General features: G+C 41.7%; 1 protein-coding gene across 1 annotated transcript in view; it reads right to left on the reverse strand.

Annotated features, from left to right (window-relative positions):
- The window catches only part of PKHD1 (PKHD1 ciliary IPT domain containing fibrocystin/polyductin), a 238,627-nt gene that overhangs the window by 132,153 nt on the left and 86,805 nt on the right, over window positions 1-19,669 (reverse strand). Inside the window, 3 exon segments of the mRNA XM_031060250.1 lie at window positions 1,555-1,700; window positions 2,862-3,069; window positions 16,684-16,896. Of these exon segments, the coding sequence (XP_030916110.1) occupies window positions 1,555-1,700; window positions 2,862-3,069; window positions 16,684-16,896 (567 nt within the window).

Here is a 19,669-nt window from a genome sequence, read left to right on the forward strand (position 1 = left end):
CAGGAAGCTGTAGTTTTAAGTCTTGGGCACCTCCTTGGAGTTAATTTTAGATAATTGTATGCATGAGCAAGAGGGATTTGATGCTGATTTCCCTTAGATGAGGTTCTTGAAAAGGGAAAAGGAGATTGGGCATGGATGTATAGAACTAAACTGAAATGAGGCATTCTGGTTTATTTTTTTAAACTCTGCTCTCCTGACTCCCCCTGCAGATGGAGGGGGAACTGTTGCTACTCACAGTTTCAAGACAACAATAAAGATTAGGGAGAAATTCTTCCTTGTGAGGGTGGAGAGGATCTGGCATAGGTTGCCCAGAGAAGCTGTGGCTGCTCCTGAATCCCTGGAAGTGTCCAGGGCCAGGGCTTGGAACAACCTGGGATAGTGGAAAATGTCCCTGCCCGTGGCAGGGGGTAGAATGAGATGATTAAGTTCCCTTCCAACTCAGCCATTCTTGGATTCCATGATATGACAAAAAAATTAAATCATAGGGCTGGGTAAAATTCCTGAAAGATCCTTCCATGGGTGTGAGATATTTTGGTATGAGATTCAGACTATGAATGTGTTACTTGGGCTTGTTCAGTGGAAGAGCAAAGGGGATCTCAAATTCCAGCACTGCCTGCTGATGCTCAGTAATGCCCTTTTTTTTTTTTTAAGAAGGTAAATTAACCACAAAAAACACTGCTCACTCCTCTTCTGGTGACTCCTCTGAGAAATCCTCCTATCCTTTAACTCAAATAAAAACCTCAAACGGTTAGTGCATTTCAGAGCCTATATTTATGAGTTCCACACAAAATGAACCATAAATCCATGAGTAATATAAGCAGCTGGCTGCTGGATATCAAATGAAGTCTTGTGTCACAGTCTGAAAGCCCAAGGCACTTTTTTTTTAAAGGAAACCTTACACCTGGGTTACCAGATAACCAACTCTCCTCGCATTATAATCACTGTGTCTGATGTTGCATCTTGAATAGATGGTGTAAATCAGGAATCACCTGTCAAACTCCATGGCATTTCATACAGGTAAAACCAAAGGAGAACTGAGATATTTAACATTTTTTCACCAGTGATACTTTATGCATCACCTGTTATTTTTTCCTTGGCAACCCTAAACACTAAACAACGTCTCAATATTTTACGCTAAAGAGTACAAACAGCATTGGGCTGTTTTGTTTTTCCTTCTTCTTAAAGTGACTAAATAGTAAACACAATTAAAAATTTAATATATTATGTACACTGAAACATGTTTTCAGAAGAAACTTTCTTCTCTACACCCTTAGGCTCAGGCAAAACTAAAGGGTCTTTCCCAAGATGGCTTGAAACAACAACGTGAAAATAATACATCTGAGATATTACAATGAAGTGCAGTTCAACTCCCAAGACTTCACACTTCAATGTCAAACAATGTTTGGAAAGACAAACTCTCTTTCCTGGCATTGGAATTATCTCAAAGTTATCTTAGGAAGAAAGAGTTCTAATACACAGTGAGGCTGCCACAATGGGATTTTAATGGAGCAGTTTTCCTCCCCAGTACATTTCTGTGAGAAAAGACCTCCTCACCTGCATTTGCACACTGCCTGAGGTGGGACATCCTCTCCAGTGTGACATTTCCTTGGACAACCACCCTTCTGCTGATCAGTGCCACCACAGCACTGGAAGGCAGACCTTGGCCATTGCCCCATTCCTCTCCAGCACTGTGGGGGTACCTAATGAAAGACAAAAAATATCATTTGTACCTGCCAGATTGAGATAATTACATTTATGATTTCTTGTTATTTATGTGTCTGACCATAACCTCCCAAATTCTGAGTTGGTTTCAGTCCTTCACTCAGCAGGGACAGCGGCACAATCAGTGCTAGATAGGCTTTTCCTTGTCTGATGTTTGCTTTCATCTTTTTGTTTCACAAGCTCTCAAACCTTCTTTAGATTATGTATATAATGTTATATTGTGTTGTGTTATTAGGAAAATGCTTTTAATCCAGAGGGTGGTTGGGCACTGGAACAGGCCCCTCAGGGAAGTGATTACAGCCTGAAGGCTGTCAAAGCTCAAAAACACATTTAGATGACACTTCCAGGCATATGGTGGAGTTTTTGGAATTTCCTTATGCAGGGCCAAGAACTGGATTCAATGATTCTTGGGGGTCCTTCCAATTTAGGATGTTCTGTGATTCTATGAGATTTACAACAATATATTTCAGCCTTTGAATTCTCTTCCCAAAACAGGTTTGGGTGAAAAACATCAGGACTTTTTTCCTCAAGCCCAAATTATTTCTGAAAATACTACCCTTAATCTTCCTGGGCATTGGAGTTAGGTTGCCTCTAGATAGATAATGTAAAAAGTGCAGTTTTCAGTCTGTCCAAGATCTCCATGCACAATAGATAAAGAAAATGTAGGGCATTGAAGTGAAATTAACACTCATTGGAAATATAGAAGCAAATTTCCATAGTGAAAAAATTCACTTTGAGTGTATTACTTAAGAAAATTAGTCGAGAACAGAGGATTTTTTTTTTACACAAGTCATACATTTCTTGTGAAAAATATGCACCTTCTCAAGGAATTGAATATGCAGGAAATTTCTTTGTCATTCCTATACTGACACCACTGGACTTTACTGGCCATCAGTGTTTTCTGCTTCAAAGGTTTTCTGAGTTCCAAGGGGATGATACAGAATTTAAACATAGAATTTAAACATTCAGGATTGAATGTCCACTACCTTTAGGGGGAGTGAGGAACTGAAATATCACTGGCCACCTTTATTAAAGGGATTTATATAGTTATTATGTCCCACAGGGAACAGCAAATCCTGACTTTGATCAAATTTTCTCCTTGTTTAGCTCTCTGCTAGAAAAATCTCCTGAAAGGATACCTGAGTGGTGATCTAAGGTGCAGCTCAGTGTTGTTCACAGACTGGATTACAGCCATTTCCTCCTGCTGCTGTGCATCTCCAAGGCCTGAACTTCCCACCAGGATTTCATCACCAGGTTGCCAATCAACAGGTTCCTGGAGCAGCAATCGTGTGTCACTGGCATTAGCTGATGATTTCAAGTGTGTGAAAATTACTTTGGGCGTCCAGCCTGAAAAGAACAAGTTAAAAAAAGTTAAAAATCAAGTCAATCCACTTAAAAAACAAACAAAGAAAGAGGAGTTGCATTCTCCTAGTTAAAGGCTGGGTTGGACAGGGCTCAGAGCAACCTGGTCTAATGGGAGCAGTCCCTGTTGATCACAGGGGGGTGGAATGAGATGGTCTTTAAGGCTCCTTCCAACCAAAACCATTCAATAATTCAATGATTCCATGAAATCTGGGTGTAACAAGCCCCAGCAATGAAAAGTCTTGCCCTACAACCCTCCTTTCTTCACTTAATGAAGTTTGCTTTAACTTTTGACATTTCCTCTCAGGCTTTGGAAGAGATTGGCCCAGTGAGGTTCAACACACTGAACACCATCAGGGGAGAGCGTGTGCCTCCCACATCCACCTTTAGAATACTTTTCTTCCCTCCCTTGCAGTAGATCATCATTTACCTTTAGCCCACAGCAAGTTACTGTCCTCCTTGGTCATACTGCAGGAAAGTAAAAATAGCAGAAATCTCTGAGTGTAGAGGTTGCATCCAATAAATCATTTTCAAATTATTTTAAGCAAACTTTTCTGTCCATATCCTGTTTCACTTTCTTGTTCCTTATACGTCAGTGTCTTCATTACTTATATAATAGTGTCTCAACTATTTCCTTAATGAAGATGGAAATAAGAAGTAGCACCTCCAAGACAATAAATTCACAACAGAATCACAGAAGAATAAAATCTTTATACTCTTTTAGCTTGAAGTATATGTGAGCACCTGCTCTGTGTGTCAATGATGGGCTCTAAACCTGAGATACTTCTGTATCATTACAATTTCTAAAATCAAACTTGAAATTTCTCAACTTCCAACTTAGAAAATCACCCAGACATCCTTCATTTAAGGTATTTCAAACTCTTTTGGAAGGTATCAAACATCTCCTGCTGTTCAGCTCAGCCCTGTGAGGTGCATCTGGCTATGTCCAGTTGTGGGCTCCTCAGGTCAAGGGAGACATGGAGCTCTTGGAGTCCAGTGGAGGGTGATGAAGACAATGAAAATGATGAAGGGCTGGAGGATGACAATGAAGGGCTGGAGCATCTCCATTAGGAAGAAAGGCTGAGGGAGCTGGGGCTGTTCAGCCTGGAGAGGAGACACAGCTGAGAGGGGCCCTCATCCCTGGGTGTCCCTGTGTGCAGGGAGGGTTCAGATCAGGGCTCAGGCTCTGCTCCAGGGCCCAGCAATGGCACCAGAGGAACGGGCAGGGAGTGATCCCTGCAAGTTCCACCTGGACAGGAGGCAGAACTTCTTTCCTGTGCAGTGACCAAGCACTGAACGGAGACCAGAGAGGCTGTGGAGTCTCCCTCACTGGGGATATTCCAGAACTGTCTGGACACAATGCCCTGTGCTCTGGAATGGCCTTGATGGAGCAGGGAGGTGGCACCAGGTGAGCCACTGTGGTCCCTTCCAACCTGACCCATCCTGGCATTCTGTGAAACCAGTGCAGAAGCTGAAATGCAGTAGGACACATAGGACACTGTAGGTGCCAATGGAAACAGACTAGAATGACTCTCTAGCAGCCTCCAGAACATGTGGACCCTGCATCCTCAGCACCTACATCATTCACCCTACAGCTCTGCTTCTATAGGGCCATGCTGTTTTCTAATGCAGACATAGACAAAACCCATCTTTCGCCATTCACAGGCGCTGACATCAAAGACCTCATCCTCAATACAGCTCAAAAAACCCCTCTTCATATCATCCTATGTGCATTGTTTTACCAGCAGCACTCTCTTCATTTTTATTCATTCACCTTCTTCCACTGAGCGATTCTTGTGAATTTTTAGGGCTGGCATAAAAGCCCAGGACTGGCAGCAGCCATCTGCATGTGGAGCACTGCACAATTTCTCTCCAGCTCTGGACATTTTGTTTCTGGTGTTGATTTGTGTGCCTGTGTTAATGTGTGTTCTCATGCATCTGTGTCCAGACACACAACTGACCCCTGTGGAGTTCATCTGTCACACACACTCCACAGCAGCCCTGCTGGGCAACAGCTCATGTCACTGAGGAGTGGGAAACACCATTCTGCGTTCAAAACATGCTCCAATGGAAAAGGCTTTTTTCAGGATTTTTTCTTCTTTCGAGCTCTGACTCAAAAATTTTTACCAAAAAAATTCTCAGTTGTTTGGGGTTTTTCTTCTAAAATAATATTCAAGGCATCAAAACATTCCCCCATTTCCTTTATTTCCTTTTTCTTGTTTTTCACCTCTTACTGTGTTCAGCTACCTGTCTCCCATTACACAGTTAGTACCTTTTTTCCTGATGATCTAGGTGGGGTGGGATATTTGTCTGCATGTTCAAAATTTACTTCAATTTTCCACTAAGTTCAGTATGTTTTGTCAGGGAAAACCAAACCAAACAAACCAACAAATCTAGTAGATCCCACTTTCACAGAATCATAAAATCATTAAGATTAAAAAAAGACCTGTGAGGCCATCAAGTCCAACCATTAACTCAGTTCTTTCATGTCTACCACCAACCATGTCCCTAAGCACCACATTTATCCATTTCCTTGCTTCTCATTTATATTCCCACTTACAACACCTCCAGGTCAGAGTCTCCTCTATTTCCAGCAGCACAAGTAACACACAGGATATGGTCAGTGACACCTTCCTGGTGTCAATGAGGGACCACAACTGAGGCTTCTTGGCCCTAATTATAATATATTACCCTTGAAAACAAACTCTATTTTGATTAAAACATGCAAAATTCATAAAATAACCTTCAGTGACTGGGTTTGGGCTGTGCAACAGGTAAATAAATTACCTGTTTGAGGGGAAAATGTTTAAAAGACCAACAGCTGTGGTGAATTTAAATTATTTCTTCCCCCAAAATGTACTGAGCAGAAACACTCCAAATGATGAAAAATGGATGAATCTGTATAACTTCTTAATTATTGAATTCATTTTTAATAATTAACTAAGCACGAGTTGGAAAAAAAAACCCATCTTGAGATCTAAAGCAGAAGTGACTTCATGTTAAAGGTACAGGACAGAGCCTTCAGACACAAAAAGCTGTTGCAGGCAATACAAGAATTGAACACTTTACTAAATTAATTAACAGAACACCCTTAAATACGGAGCAGAGAAGAATGGTGCAGCCTAGGAATGCAATGGATTTGAAAATTAACTCCAAATTAATTAATCACAAATCTTAAGACTGGGAATATCTTGGCATCAGGACTCTGGTTATGCTTCCTGTTAGAATCATAATGTGAAGTTGCACTCTTGTATGGACCTGGTAAAATTATTAAGAATGAAACAATTCTGATGTGTATAATGCCACTCTTGAGGAAAAACAGTATAAATTTAATTTCTTATGGCATCTAACACAAAACATTTCATAAATCACTGTGGGATTATATGTCACTTACTAGTTTCACCCAGTCCTAAGTAGTGATAGGATACCAATAGGTAGTGACAGAACAAGGAGAAACAGGTTTGAACTATGAGAGGAGGCACTTAAATCAGATATTAGAAGAAATTCCCAAATCAGAGGGTGGTCAGGCCCTGGCAAAGGCTACCCAGAGAAGCTGTGGCTGCCCCATCCCTAGAAGTGTCCAAGGCCAGGTTGGACATGGCTTGGAGTAACCTAGGATGTTGGAAGGTGTCCCTGCCCATAGCAAAGGGTTGGAATTAGATGAGTCTTGAGGTCCTTTCCAGCTCAAACCATTCCATGATTCTAAGTAGCTCAACAAGAGATGTGAATTTGACATTTACAGAAATACCTCCAAGTCACATCAAAACTGAGCAAACCAGCAAAGTGTGTCAGGGCACACACCTCCAGGGTCACAGCAAAATCTGTCCACAGAATGCAAAGCATGCATTGCACTGAGAGTTGTAGGTTTAAACAAATTAGGCCATTATTTACAATCCTTTGATTACAAAAGACATGAGCATCATTTCCTCTTCCAGGTGCACAGTGGGTTGCTCAAAGGGCACTGAAAACTTTATCTGGGTGTTTGATATCTATCTCTGGTCACTCATCTTTGAAAGCTGAAGCTGCTACAGTTGGAAACACTGAAATAAAGGGGTTTGAAAGAAATTACTACAGAGTAAGGAGAGGGGGTCTGAGAATTTACTTGACAAGATGACAAGGTGCTTTCATGGAAAACAGATGTCCCTGACCTGAAAACAAAACTTTTTGGAGTACATGTACCTTTGGAGTACCTAACTTTAGACACCCTGGGAACCTCCTAACCAAGCCTGACAAGAAGCAGTGTAAGCCACATCCAGAGTCAGGCAGAGCTGGAGAATAGGGTTTACACATGGGAGTGTTGGTACAAACTGGAATCTTTCAATGGGTTTTAAGAGAACTGGTTCCAGTTCTAAGCCTGACATGGTTCTGTTGGTCTTTCTCCCAAAAGTTGTTTAAATGTTTTTAAAAACTTCCCCTTTTTGTCATGGGGCGGCAGGGTTTGAACCGTTCTCCTCTGACACCCAGGACCCTGTTGCATCTCATTTTTGCTTCTATTTACCACAAATTAATTAACTCAGTTGTGAACACACAGTTGTTCAGGGTGTTGACAAACTATAAAGCTCTTTTACACCTTCTGACTGTTTATTGGCGTTTTAAAGTTGAGGTAATGAGATCCCTTTATTCCACAAAAGGAATTTACGAGAACTGCAGGGCTCAGACACAAAATCTACTTACTGGGAATGTACAAATTACACTGCAGACAATTTGTCAATCTGTTGTAGCTATACTGTAAATCTTTAGTGTAAATGGAAATAGGAGCTTTCAGTTTCCAGGAACAAAGTGAAAAGAAAACTGTTTTCCTTCCCCCCCCCCAAAAAAAACCCAAAAAACAAAACAAAACAAAACAAAAAAAACCAAAAAAAAACCAAAACCAAAACCAAAGCAAAACAAAACAAAATAAAAAAAAACCCCAAACAACAAAAAATAATTTTTCAAGAGAAATTAATAATATAATTCAATGGGCTATAACTGGTTTTATTTTTTTTAAGGAATATAAAAAACCTCTCACCTATGGCAGGGAGTTGAAACTAGAAGAACTTAAAGGTCTTTTCCAGCCCAAACCATTCTGTGAGCCTATGATTGTCTCTGGTAATAAAATACAACACACTTTCCTGCAGCATTCCTGGTGTCAGACTATCTTAGGAATATGGCTTCCTCTCCATTGTCACAATCCTTTATTATTATCTCCCTTTCCTGACCCAAAATGCACTTCCTAATCAAACTTAGCTTGGTCATTTCTAAAATTTTCAAACCTCAGAGTGATAACTGGCAGTACTGCCATTGAAACTGGCACTTCAGGAAAAAGATGAGTTTTTTAAAATATATTTTTGATCCATGACAAAGACATTTTGCTGCTGTTGCTTCAGTTAATAAAACAAACCATAAAAATAATAATGGATTCAATTCTTCAAGTTAAAAGGAATAGAAAATCTTTTCCAGGAAACCTGTTTAGTCAGGATAACACACAGATATGCTGCTACAGCTCTCTATGGCAAAATGGATCTTGAAGTGACAGATCCTTAATTAAGGACTAGGAAAAAATATTTTATGAACGTGGATCTTATAATAAAAAAAAAAATCACAGCTACCTCAGCTCTTGCAGTGACTACTCCAGTTACTGGCCATAAAGGATTTGTTTCAAAAAGGGAATAAAAAAAGGAGAATGAAAGTTGCTTTCCTGTCTTTTCAAATGTGTTAAAAAACATTTGCTTGGACTGTGAGCTGTCAATCCTCTGGACTTGAATGTTTCCAGCTATTTTTGCTGTTAATTCCAATCTGAATTATATTCCACAAGAATTTGTATGTTTTAAGCTTATTTTTCAATGAGAGGAGTTTGTTAGGCTTTTGGTTTTGTGGAGTTTTTTTGGGTTTTTTTAGTGTATTTGTTTGTTTGTTTGTTTTTGTTTTTGTTGTTGGTTTTTTGGGGGGTTTTTGGTTTGGTTTTTTTTGGGGGGGGTTGTGGGTTTTTTTTGGGGTTTTTGTTGTTGTTGTTGTTGTTGTTGTTGCTGGTTTGGTTTTTGTGGTTTTTGGTTTGTTTGGTTTTGGTTTTTTTTTTTTGGTTAGGATTTTGGTTTTGGTTTTTTTTTTTCTAAGATGCTACACATCTTAGAAAGACAAGGACATCTCTGCCAGGAACTGGGAGCTGCCTTCCCACCCCTGTGCAGTCCTGCAGGACTCACTGCTGAGTGTGAGCAGCTCCTGGGGAGATGCAGAGCAGCTCTCCTGCCACAGCCACTGCCCTGAGCTTTTCATCCCCATCCCCAGGTGAAATAGGAGGTCCTTTCTGATTTATAACTGCTTGTTAACCCTTAGGATTTATAATTGTTAAGCCTTAGGACACCCAAGAGTTTATCAACTGTTTGACAAGAAGCTGCAGCAGGACCACACTAGGTATTTTAGGTGGGCTCAAATCATAGTTTGGAATCAGAGTCAGAGGATGGTTTGGGTTGGAGGGGACCTTTAAAGGTCATCTAGTTCAGCTGCCCTCCTCCTGTTGAAAGAGCAGGAGCACCAGCTGGATCAGGTGCCCCATCCAACCTGATCTTGAATCTTCTCTCAGTGAGCAAAAATGAAAAATCGAAAATCATCCGGACAAGAGGACAAAGAGAATAACTTTTGTGTTCTCCACTGGGAGATATTCTTGAAAGTGACCTAGTCCTGATGAATGTTTCCTGCTCATGAAACTGCAGTTTTCACTTGAAGCATTTCCACCTGCATATCTTTCAACAGCACCTGGAGAAAGCAAGGATTATCATGTTCTTTTCCTGGAAGTGTTCGAGGTGAAGTTGGATGGAGCTCGGAGCAACCTGATCTAGTGGAAAATGTCCCTGCCATGGCAGGGATTTGGAATGAAATGGGTTTAAGGACCCTTCCAACACAAACCATTCCATGATAACAGGATCTTACTGAGGATGGTTGCCCTTTTCTAACAATTTACATTGCAAAAAATGTACCCTCCCTGCATGCTGTCCCATAAATGTGCAAATTTCCAAACATTCCCTTTAATCAGAGATCCCCTAGACACTTTGCTAAGTTACATTAGTACTGAAAACAAGGGGAAAGATATTCCTGTAATGCCATTGCATAAGCCAAAATCCATTCTCCACACCTAGAATGAGGTCACAACCAAAGATGCTGTGGAGGAAAAGTTCTTTAGACAGAGCCCAGGAACAAAGAGCTCCAGCTATGGCAGCCAAGGACAGGGGATCCCGCAGGGAGCTGCAGACAGCTGATGCCACTTTGTGTGATTGCCAGATCATCTCCTGTGCTGCTGTGGACTGAGACAGGGCCTTTGTCCCTGCAGGAGTGGGAATGTGGGGCAGCACAACCATTGCCAGGCTAAGATCAGCTCCCTGTGTCCCCATAATGTGATGGAGGAGAATTCAGGACCAGGAAAAGTGAGGGTGAGCCCAAAGGGAGGGTCCCTGCCTGGCTCAGCCCGCAGCTCTGGGGAAAGCCCGGGCTGAATCCAGGCCCCCCAGTTTGCCAAACTTCACAGAATCACAGAATCACTCAGGTTTGAAAAGACCTCCAAGGCCGAGTCCAACCTGTGACCAACTTGTCAACTAAACTGAGTGCCACATCCAGTTTTTCCTTGAACACCTCCACCACCTACCTGGGAAGCCCAAACTTCTCAGCTTTTCTCCTGTCCAGGGTGGAAATTAACCCTGGATTTGCTGCTGGGTGTTCTCTTCCTCCAGCCAATAACCTGGGTTTTGCTAGCACCAGAATTGGAAGCAGTATTTTGATGTTATATTCGAAAGTTTGAAGGAGGAAATTATTTAATATATAATATGCCTCCACATTTGTAACAACCCACAGACCTGCACCCTGTCAGGAATCAAAAGGAAATTCTATATAGGCATATTAGCTATGGTCTATATATATATTCTAGTCTATCCTATTTTATTCTATTCTCTTCTAGTATATAGTGTGTATTGTATTATATTTTATTAATATCTTTAATACCTATATTTATCTTTATTATATAATATATATTTTATATTCATTATATATTATTTATTCTTATATATATCTTTATTATATAATATATATTAGTGTCCATCTCTCTGCCCCCTTTGCATCATGTTTTCCCAGTAAGATCAGCACCAAAACACAAATCAACTGATTTAAGCTTAAATCAAAGATAATAGATGCATTTCTGTTAGAAAGAAGGGCAAACTGTGAAAGACACAGCAGCTTGCCCTGAACCCAACTCTTTTTTTTTTCCTCCCCCCATCTGCTAGGCCTTTAAAATCTAATGGTCATCTTATATTTCTGAATAAGAAAGTGAAGGCACAAGTCATTGTACATTAGTTACTCCATGGGAAGTGCCTAAGTGCAGTTTCTTACCCCTGGTGAACACGAGGGGATTCAAGGCAGCTCAGCCTTCTGTTCCAGAGCCATCTGCTTTAATGCATCATGTTAAAGTCAAGGTCTTAGAGAGGAAAAACACTGTCACAGGAGGAAAAAAGAATCCTGAGCCCCCCCACAGAATAACTGGCACCTAAGGAAAACCAACCTATGGGAGCAAGCTCAGGAAATCAGGAAGTTCAGGTAGTGAAAAATAACATTTACTGAATAGATACATGTCAGTAGAGTAAAAAATAATCTTTTCTCTAACAGATCTCTGCACCCTATCTTGAATCCCCCTGCTACAGATTTTTCCTCTTATTTTTTTCCCCTGGGAAGCTTTTCTTTTTAATATGTGAGTAAAGCAGAACAAATTCTCTCATGTTGTCTATGATCTCTTAATCTCAAACTCAGCACAGATACATAACACTGCCTAATGGAGGCAAAGCAAGAGGCATTTGATTAAATGTTTGATCTCTGGAGGAATGCACAGGCTTTGTAGAGCACAGTGAACAGCTCACAAATATTTTGTGTTTTATTATTGATTAAAAGCAATTAAAATTAATAATTGGTTCAACTGATAAAAAATACTTTTTTTTTCCTGAGCTAACCCTGAAAACGTGTCAGATTGCTGTGGCTGCAGAGAAATCTGGGATAGAAGTCATGCAGATTTACCTCTAAAATATAATTTTCACTATTGCAAATGCAGGGACATTCTTTGCAATAGGACTGGCCATGATTTTAGGGCACTGAAGTGACTATTGACACCTCTGTTTAAATTATCCTGATTATAAATAAGTTATTAAACCAAAGCTCTCAGGACACTGTTTTTTCTTTACCACACACCTTTCATAGTCTGGACAAGGTGAATGCGAATGTTTTTAATCTGAAGTGTAACATTTTTCATCTAACTGAGGGGATACATATTATTGATCAAAATTCAGGGAAGAGGCTCATGGAATCACAGAATCACAGGAGGTTTTGTGTTGGGAGAGACCTTAAAGATCATCCAGTTCCAACCCCCTGCCATGGGAGGAACACCTTCCCCTAGAGTAGTCTGCTCACAGCTCATATGCTTTCCCACCGGAGTGCTGACACAAAGTTTTAAATAAATGCCTGACAAAGGAATGCTGGTCTTTTCTTGGAAAGAGTCATGGTCTGTTTCATGGGGACTCAAGGGAATAACAAGATCACCTACACAGGACTGCTGAAAATAAAATACTAATTTAAAATATTTTAGTGTGTGGCAATATCTCTGCTGTGGGTGTTCAGCCTTGAGAAGAGAAGGCTCCAGGGAGAGCTCAGAGCCCCTTCCAGGGCCTAAAGGGGCTCCAGGAGAGCTGGAGGGGGACTGGGGACAAGGGCCTGGAAGGACAGGACAAGAATAAATGGTCTTAAGCTGAAGGAGGGTAGGTTTTGATGGAATATTGGGAAGAAATTCTTCCCTATGAGGGTGGGGAGGCCCTGGCACAGGTTCCCCAGAGAAGCTGTGGCTGCACCTGGATCCCTGGAAGTGTCCAAAGCCAGGTTGGATGGGCTTGGAGCAACCTGGGGTAGTGGAAGGTGTCCCTGCCCATGGTTGAGGATGGAACTGGATGGTCTTTAGGGCCTCTTCCAACCCAAACCATTTCAGGATTCAATTATAAGAGTGTTAGGACCACAAGATCAGGCTGTCACAAGGACAGGTTGGGTGCTCTTTGTTCTGACGCGGCATCTCCATTCTGCACCCAGTTCCTGCCCCCACTCAGCATCCACTGGTGCCTCCAGCTTCCCTGGGAAGGACAAAGGCACAAGAACAGCCAAGGCCACCACGCTGAACTTCTCTCCCGAAGCTTGTCAGGAGAGTTTCTCAGGGAATAGAGCATGAACGGAGCTGGAGACAGTGATAAATTTCCCTTCTGAACAATCAATAAAACTCTCCCAGCCCTGCTCAGGCCCCTACTGCCATAATTACATTGTCAAAAAGTGGAGTTGCCCGGGCTGGCTGAAGCCCCCTCTCCAAGTGACGGGTGACTGACAGGCAGTTTATGGGTGGCACGCTGTGACTGGCAGGGGAGTTGGCCAAAGCCAAAGGCAACAGTGAAATTTCCCAGTCTGCTACAACTACGGGAGCAAAGGACTGCCACTCCTGAGGGAATTGTGGGAAACCCTTAGTCATATTAACATATCAAAGTGAGGAGCTGACAGCACTTACTAAACAAACCGAACTCAACCAGAGCTGCAGAGCATCCCCCAACACTCCCAGCCTGAAAGAGAAAAGGAATTAAAATGTGCTTGGCCCTGTCTTTGCCAAGACAGTCAGAAATTTGGAAACCTGCTTATTTAATGATTTTGATCTGAGATAACATAAATATTTGTGTGTATAAATGTATCTCACAAATTTGTATTGCAGAGCATGTCAACGTTTTTCACATATATATATTTATATGAAAGAGGCTGTCATGCTCCACAATTTGTTCTGTACCACAGACCAGACTGATGCTAAATTGAAGACAGAACAGCAGATTTTTTTTTCCATGTAGGCAATATGAACCCAGTAAAAGATCCCACTACTTTCTGTCATGTTTAGAAGCAGGCTTCTACTGCTTCTAAGTTAAATTGTAGATTACATGGTTTGAATGAGCAATTGCAGCCATGCACTGGGGCTGTGTGTTGTGCAGAGCTTAAAAGTGACTTCATAGCTACTCTGGATATGTTGAATAAGAAATTGATATGATTTCTTCAATAAGAATTGGTTTTGAGTAATAATAATAGAATAAGAGTTGGCATGGTTCAGCCTGAAGAAGAGAATGATCAGGGAGGTCTCAGAGCCCCTTCCAGAGCCTAAAAGGGCTCCAGGAGAGCTGGAGAGGGACTGGGGACAAGGGCCTGGAGGGGCAGGACCAGGGAAATGGTTTCAAACTGACAGAGGGCAGGGTTAGATGGGATATTGGGAAGAACTTCTTCCCTGTGAGGGTGGGGAGGCCCTGGCACAGGGTGCCCAGAGAAGCTGTGGCTGCCCCATCCCGGGAAGTGTTCAAGGACAGTTTGGATGGGATCCCAAGCAATCTGGAATAGTGGAAATTGTCCCTGTCCATGGAATGGGGGTGGACTAGACGGCTTCAACATCCCTTCCCACACAAGCCTTTCAATAATCCAATAATTTATAAAAAATTGAAACCAAGAGTTTTTTCCCACTAAGGGTCAAGCCACTTTTGACTCTGTATATCCCCATCCAGGTAATACTTGGATTGCAGACCTCATCCTCTTGTTTTCCTGGGGATTGAAGACTCACTGAGAATTATGGCACTGGGTAAAATGGATAAATTATCATTGAGAAAAGACTCAAAGGTACAGATGTGGATGCCTGGGTTTGCCTCCCTCCATCACATTGTCAAGGTAAGACTGCAAATATGCTCTGCCCGGTTTGTCTTCAGTTTTGTGGGGTCACAAAGCCAGAGTTGATAAAGGCTTGGAATGGAAAGCAGAAGCAGCACAGAAGGCACAGCTGCCAAGAGTTGCTACTGGCTTTTCCTACATTGCTAGAAAACAAAAAGCATGGAAAAGTGAAGGCTCATGCTGTAAAGTGCTGACAATCTAAGGACAAAATCCTGGTTTACAGGGGTCAAACCAAGAATAGAAGGACACTTTAAAGTGGCAGAAGACACAGAAAGTGAAGCAGCAAAAGCTGCTGTGAGGCAAATTCAAATTTCAATACTTTTCTTTAAAAAGGGGGGAAAATGGATGATAAACCAAATTAATCCCCTGGAAAAAGCCTCTAAGGAAGAAGCTGGTTTCTGTCTCCCTTGACGTCCTCTAAGACCAAGCCTTTCTGGAAGGCAAGCTTTAATCTAAGGGGAATTTCTGAGCTCAGGGCTGGGATAACTGTGTGAAACTCAATGGCCAGTAACAGACAGTCAATTCAGCCAAGGTGCTCTAATAGCCCTCCTTCACAGAGACCCCCCAGGAAATGGGGTAGAAACGCTCTGCAAAGCCACTTCACTGAAATTGTTGAAGCCTTTTACAGGCAGTAAATAATTGAGCCTTGCTGTGTCTCAATGAAGGGATCAAGAGCACCTGGCATGGTGCTGAGGTGCAGCCCCACCTCTCCTGCCCTGCCAGCAGCTCCTTCCTCAGCCCCTGCTCATCTCTCCTGATTCACAAAAGCATCTGCTCACTGACTCCTCTCCAAACCCAACCTCTCCCAGCCTTGCTCAGCTCCTGTGAGCTGGCAGGATGACAGCACAGAGGTACAACTCACTCCCTGCCTGTGCTCAGATGGTACCCTCGGTGCCTGACATCATTTTGGCCAAAAGCCACGTGTCTCTGTGCTCAGACAGCAACATTTCCTCCTGGAGGGCATAGGGTGTGAACACCCACCAACAGGAAGGCTGACACACAAGAATAGGAGGAACGGAGATGAAACATTCAGATGGTATTTCTTTTCCTTTTTTTTTTCCTCCCCCTTCTCTCTGAGACATAGAGGTTTTCAAAATAGCCCAGTAGAGAAGAACTTGACAAATGTGCACCAGTGTTCTGAATTATGCTGAGTTTGGACTTGAATTCCACGTCCAAACTCCTGCACCAAGAAATGGCCATTCTACACCCATATTTCATAGTCTTCAAGAAAAGCTCCACACCTAAATTCTTCTATGCCACAATATAAGAATGGTGTGGAGTTGTTGGAATGGGTCCAGAAGCGGCCATAAAGATGTTCTGAGGGCTGGAGCCCCTCTGCTCTGGAGCCAGGCTGGGAGAGCTGGGGGTGCTCACCTGAAGAAGGATCCAGGGAGAGCTCAGAGCCCCTTCCAGTGCCTAAAGGGGCTCCAGGAGAGCTGAAGAGGGAATGGGGACAAGGTATAGAGGGACAGGACACAGGGAATGGCTTCCCACTGCCAGTGGGCAGAGATAAATGGGATATTGGGAGGGAATTCTTCCCTGTGAGGGTGGCGAGGCCCTGGCACAGGGTGCCCAGAGAAGCTGTGGCTGCCCCTGGATCCCTGGGAGTGTCCAAGGCTTCCCCCAAGGTTGGATGGGGCTTAAAGCAATCTGGGGTAGTAGAAGGTGTCCCTGTCCATGGAATGGCTGTTGGAACTAGATGGTGCTTAAAGTCTCTTCTAACCCAACCCACTCCACGATTCCATGAGAATCATGACCAAAGTTTTGTCAATTTATTTTTCTTCCAAAAAAAAATTTGTGTATTTTCTTTGTTTTGTTTTCTGTTATTCATTTGTCCTTTGCTTTTGACAAGAAAAGAAATGTACTCACCGTGAATGGAAAGGGTCCCATTCCTCACTGCCAGGAATTTGACGCCATATGGAAATAATGGTGGAGAGTGGAGGCTTCCATAGAGATAGATGTGTGCTTTGTAATGGAAAGGGGCCTCAGGGGATCCCGCCTGGAGCTCTCCTCCATCAGACACCAGGATGTAATGAGCATGCAGTTCTACAGGTCCTGGCCCAGTAAACAGGAGTTTGCCACCTGAAGACAAGACAAGAAGAAAACACAATCATATATTCAGTCAGTCACTCTCTCACAGTCAAAGGAACTATAAGAGGTGGGTAAACAAAGGGGTGTGCAATAAAATTAAAAACTAAATGCTAAAATGTTATTGAATTCTGTAAAATTTCCACCTTGCTCTTTATTTCTCCCTGTGGAATTATCAACTCTTTAAAGACCCAATTAATCCAGTCCATTTTTTGATTCTTCAACAGTCTGCATTTCTAGACTTGAGCAAGGCCAGTCAGCCTGGGCAGACTCTCCAACCACAGCTAAAGGAAGCTGTATTTGGAAAAACCCAATTTTAACCAAATAAGTCACTTAACGTTGAAAAGGGATATTTCTATTTAATTTGTATTATGTTACTTTTTAGGTTACAGACTACTTGTAACTGGGAGAGGGGAGAGGAAAACTGCTTTGGAACATAAGAACTGGCAACTTGTCTAAATCAGTGGTTGATTTAATCCTGCAAACTCTTCCAGCTGCTGTTCAAAACCAGATGCTTCCAAATACAGTGTGAGACATGTCTCCCTCTTAGCTGGCTGTGGGTTGATCTCCCCATCCCATAAAAATCTCATTTTAATCCCTAATTAGAGGTTAGCTTCACCTCAAAGCATTAGGTTTCAACTTCTTGCCAACATTTTCCTCCTACTGACTATTAGTATAACTGGATAAGATTTGCCAGTAATAAAGAACTGGTCTTTGGAATCTTTGCGATATTTGGTCTCAACGACTTCTTGAAGCAATGAATTATGTGGATTAAATGCATAGTGCATAAAAAATCATTTCCATCCCATTTTTTTTTTTTTTTGACTCAAGCTCTTTGGTTCTGTCAAATGCCTCCCTTGTTCTTGCCTTTCACGAGCTGAAAACCCCAGTCTGTCTCCTCAGGATGGTTTATTCCATGACCTCTTTCCGTATTTCCTCTCCTGTGAAGGATGCTGTCACTTTCTGTACAATGGATGTGGACAGAGCGGACTCTCATTCATTTTGTCACACTGCACATGGGATGTGCCTTCCTAGGTCAAGCCATGCTTCCCATGAGTAGAGAAATTCCCAAAGTCTGGAAACTCCACGCCTCTTACAAAGGGTCTACCCTGGTCCCTTTGTGTGAAGTAGCTGATAACTGAACCAGCTCATCCCACGGCCAGTTTGCTACTGGTGGAAGCAGTTTTTGATGGTGTTCTCTCTACCTACCCCCCAGCTGGCTCTCCTAGCTCAAAAATTCTTCCCTCTGAGGATGGTGAGGTTCTGGCACAGGGTGCCCAGAAAAGCTGTGGCTGCCCAACTCTGGAACTACTAAAGACCAGGCTGGATGGGGCTTGGAGCAACCTGGGATAGTGGAAAGTGTCTGTGTCCATGACAGGGGGTGGAACAAGATGATCAGATGATCGTTAAGGTCCCTTCTAACCCAACCATTCCATGATTCCATGATAACAACACCAATTCTTAGCAAGAAGAAGGGAGACCAGACATCTGGGTTAATTGCAGTATTTACATCAAAACAAAAAAAAAACAAAAACAAAAACAAAACAAAAAAACAAAAAAACCCCAAAACCAAAAAAAAAACTCACACACAAAAAAAGGAGAGAAGTTCTAATATAAAAAGCAAATGAACTACTATCTTATCATTGCTTGCCATTGCTCATATTCTGCTTTTCCTGATTTCCTTTTTTTATTCTCACATGGAGGGGTTTTCCTTGTTTCATTGATTTCTTGAGCTTATAACAAAGTCTTATAACTTAATCCTCATTTCTTAGGCTTATAAAAATAGTATTTGAATAGGGACTATCCAGCAAATATTTTCTTGCCAGATTTCATTGTTTTCCCCAGTTGTTTACATCATTTTTTACAGAATATACTTAATCAAAGAAAGAGACAAATCTCACATTTTCTTGCCTATAACCACTGGGAACCACAGGTTTGCTCTCAAAAACACACCAACTGTCCTATGTGTAAATTATCTCTTCCCCTGGACATACTTTTCTACCTACAAATATATTAGTGTTGAGCCTTTATATAGAGTCTTTGCAAATTTTACTGCATGGATTGTGAAGAAGCAGAAGAAATTTCAGCTTGTTTCATGTAAAACAACACAAGATATCTGACTCCAGCAGCAGTTTTAAAGCTCTTGAATGAAACTGGACCTGTTGATTTTAAGAATGTGTATTCTGAAAAAATATTTAATGTTTTCATTCTATTAGCATTATTTGGCAATAAATGGACTGCTGGTCCATCTTCCTCTTGTGATATAATTTACCATCCTGTTTCTTCCCATACTGAGAACAGAAATATTTATTAAATACTTTTGCTTTATAGCAGCAGTGTTAATAATTTTATCACCACAATCTATAAATGGAACTGTAAATCACTGTGATTTATTTCACTCCTAACATAAAAAAGACATCTTCCCTAAGGTCTTTATTGACTTTCTATGCTCTATTCTCAGTGAAATACAGTCATTTCTGTTTCCACTTCTCTTCATACAATTTTTAATGAGTATTTTAATTGCTGCCATGCTGTACCATTGAACCAGGAGGGCTGCAAGACAGTTGTCCTATCCTTTAATTGCAAAATCACATTTCTATCTCAAAGAAGATTTCCCAAGCTTCAGTCATATATTACCCATTCAAAATTTTCAAGCTGTTGATCAAAGATTTTCCATATCTTTTGTGGATTTCTGTGTCTGAGAAGTTTGGATGCTGTGACTGCTCTGGGTGCAAGTAGGAGCAATAGCCCCACCTCATCCCAGGAG

This window comes from Geospiza fortis, unplaced genomic scaffold (assembly GCF_000277835.1).
Source record: "Geospiza fortis unplaced genomic scaffold, GeoFor_1.0 scaffold106, whole genome shotgun sequence".
Taxonomy (NCBI): domain Eukaryota; kingdom Metazoa; phylum Chordata; class Aves; order Passeriformes; family Thraupidae; genus Geospiza; species Geospiza fortis.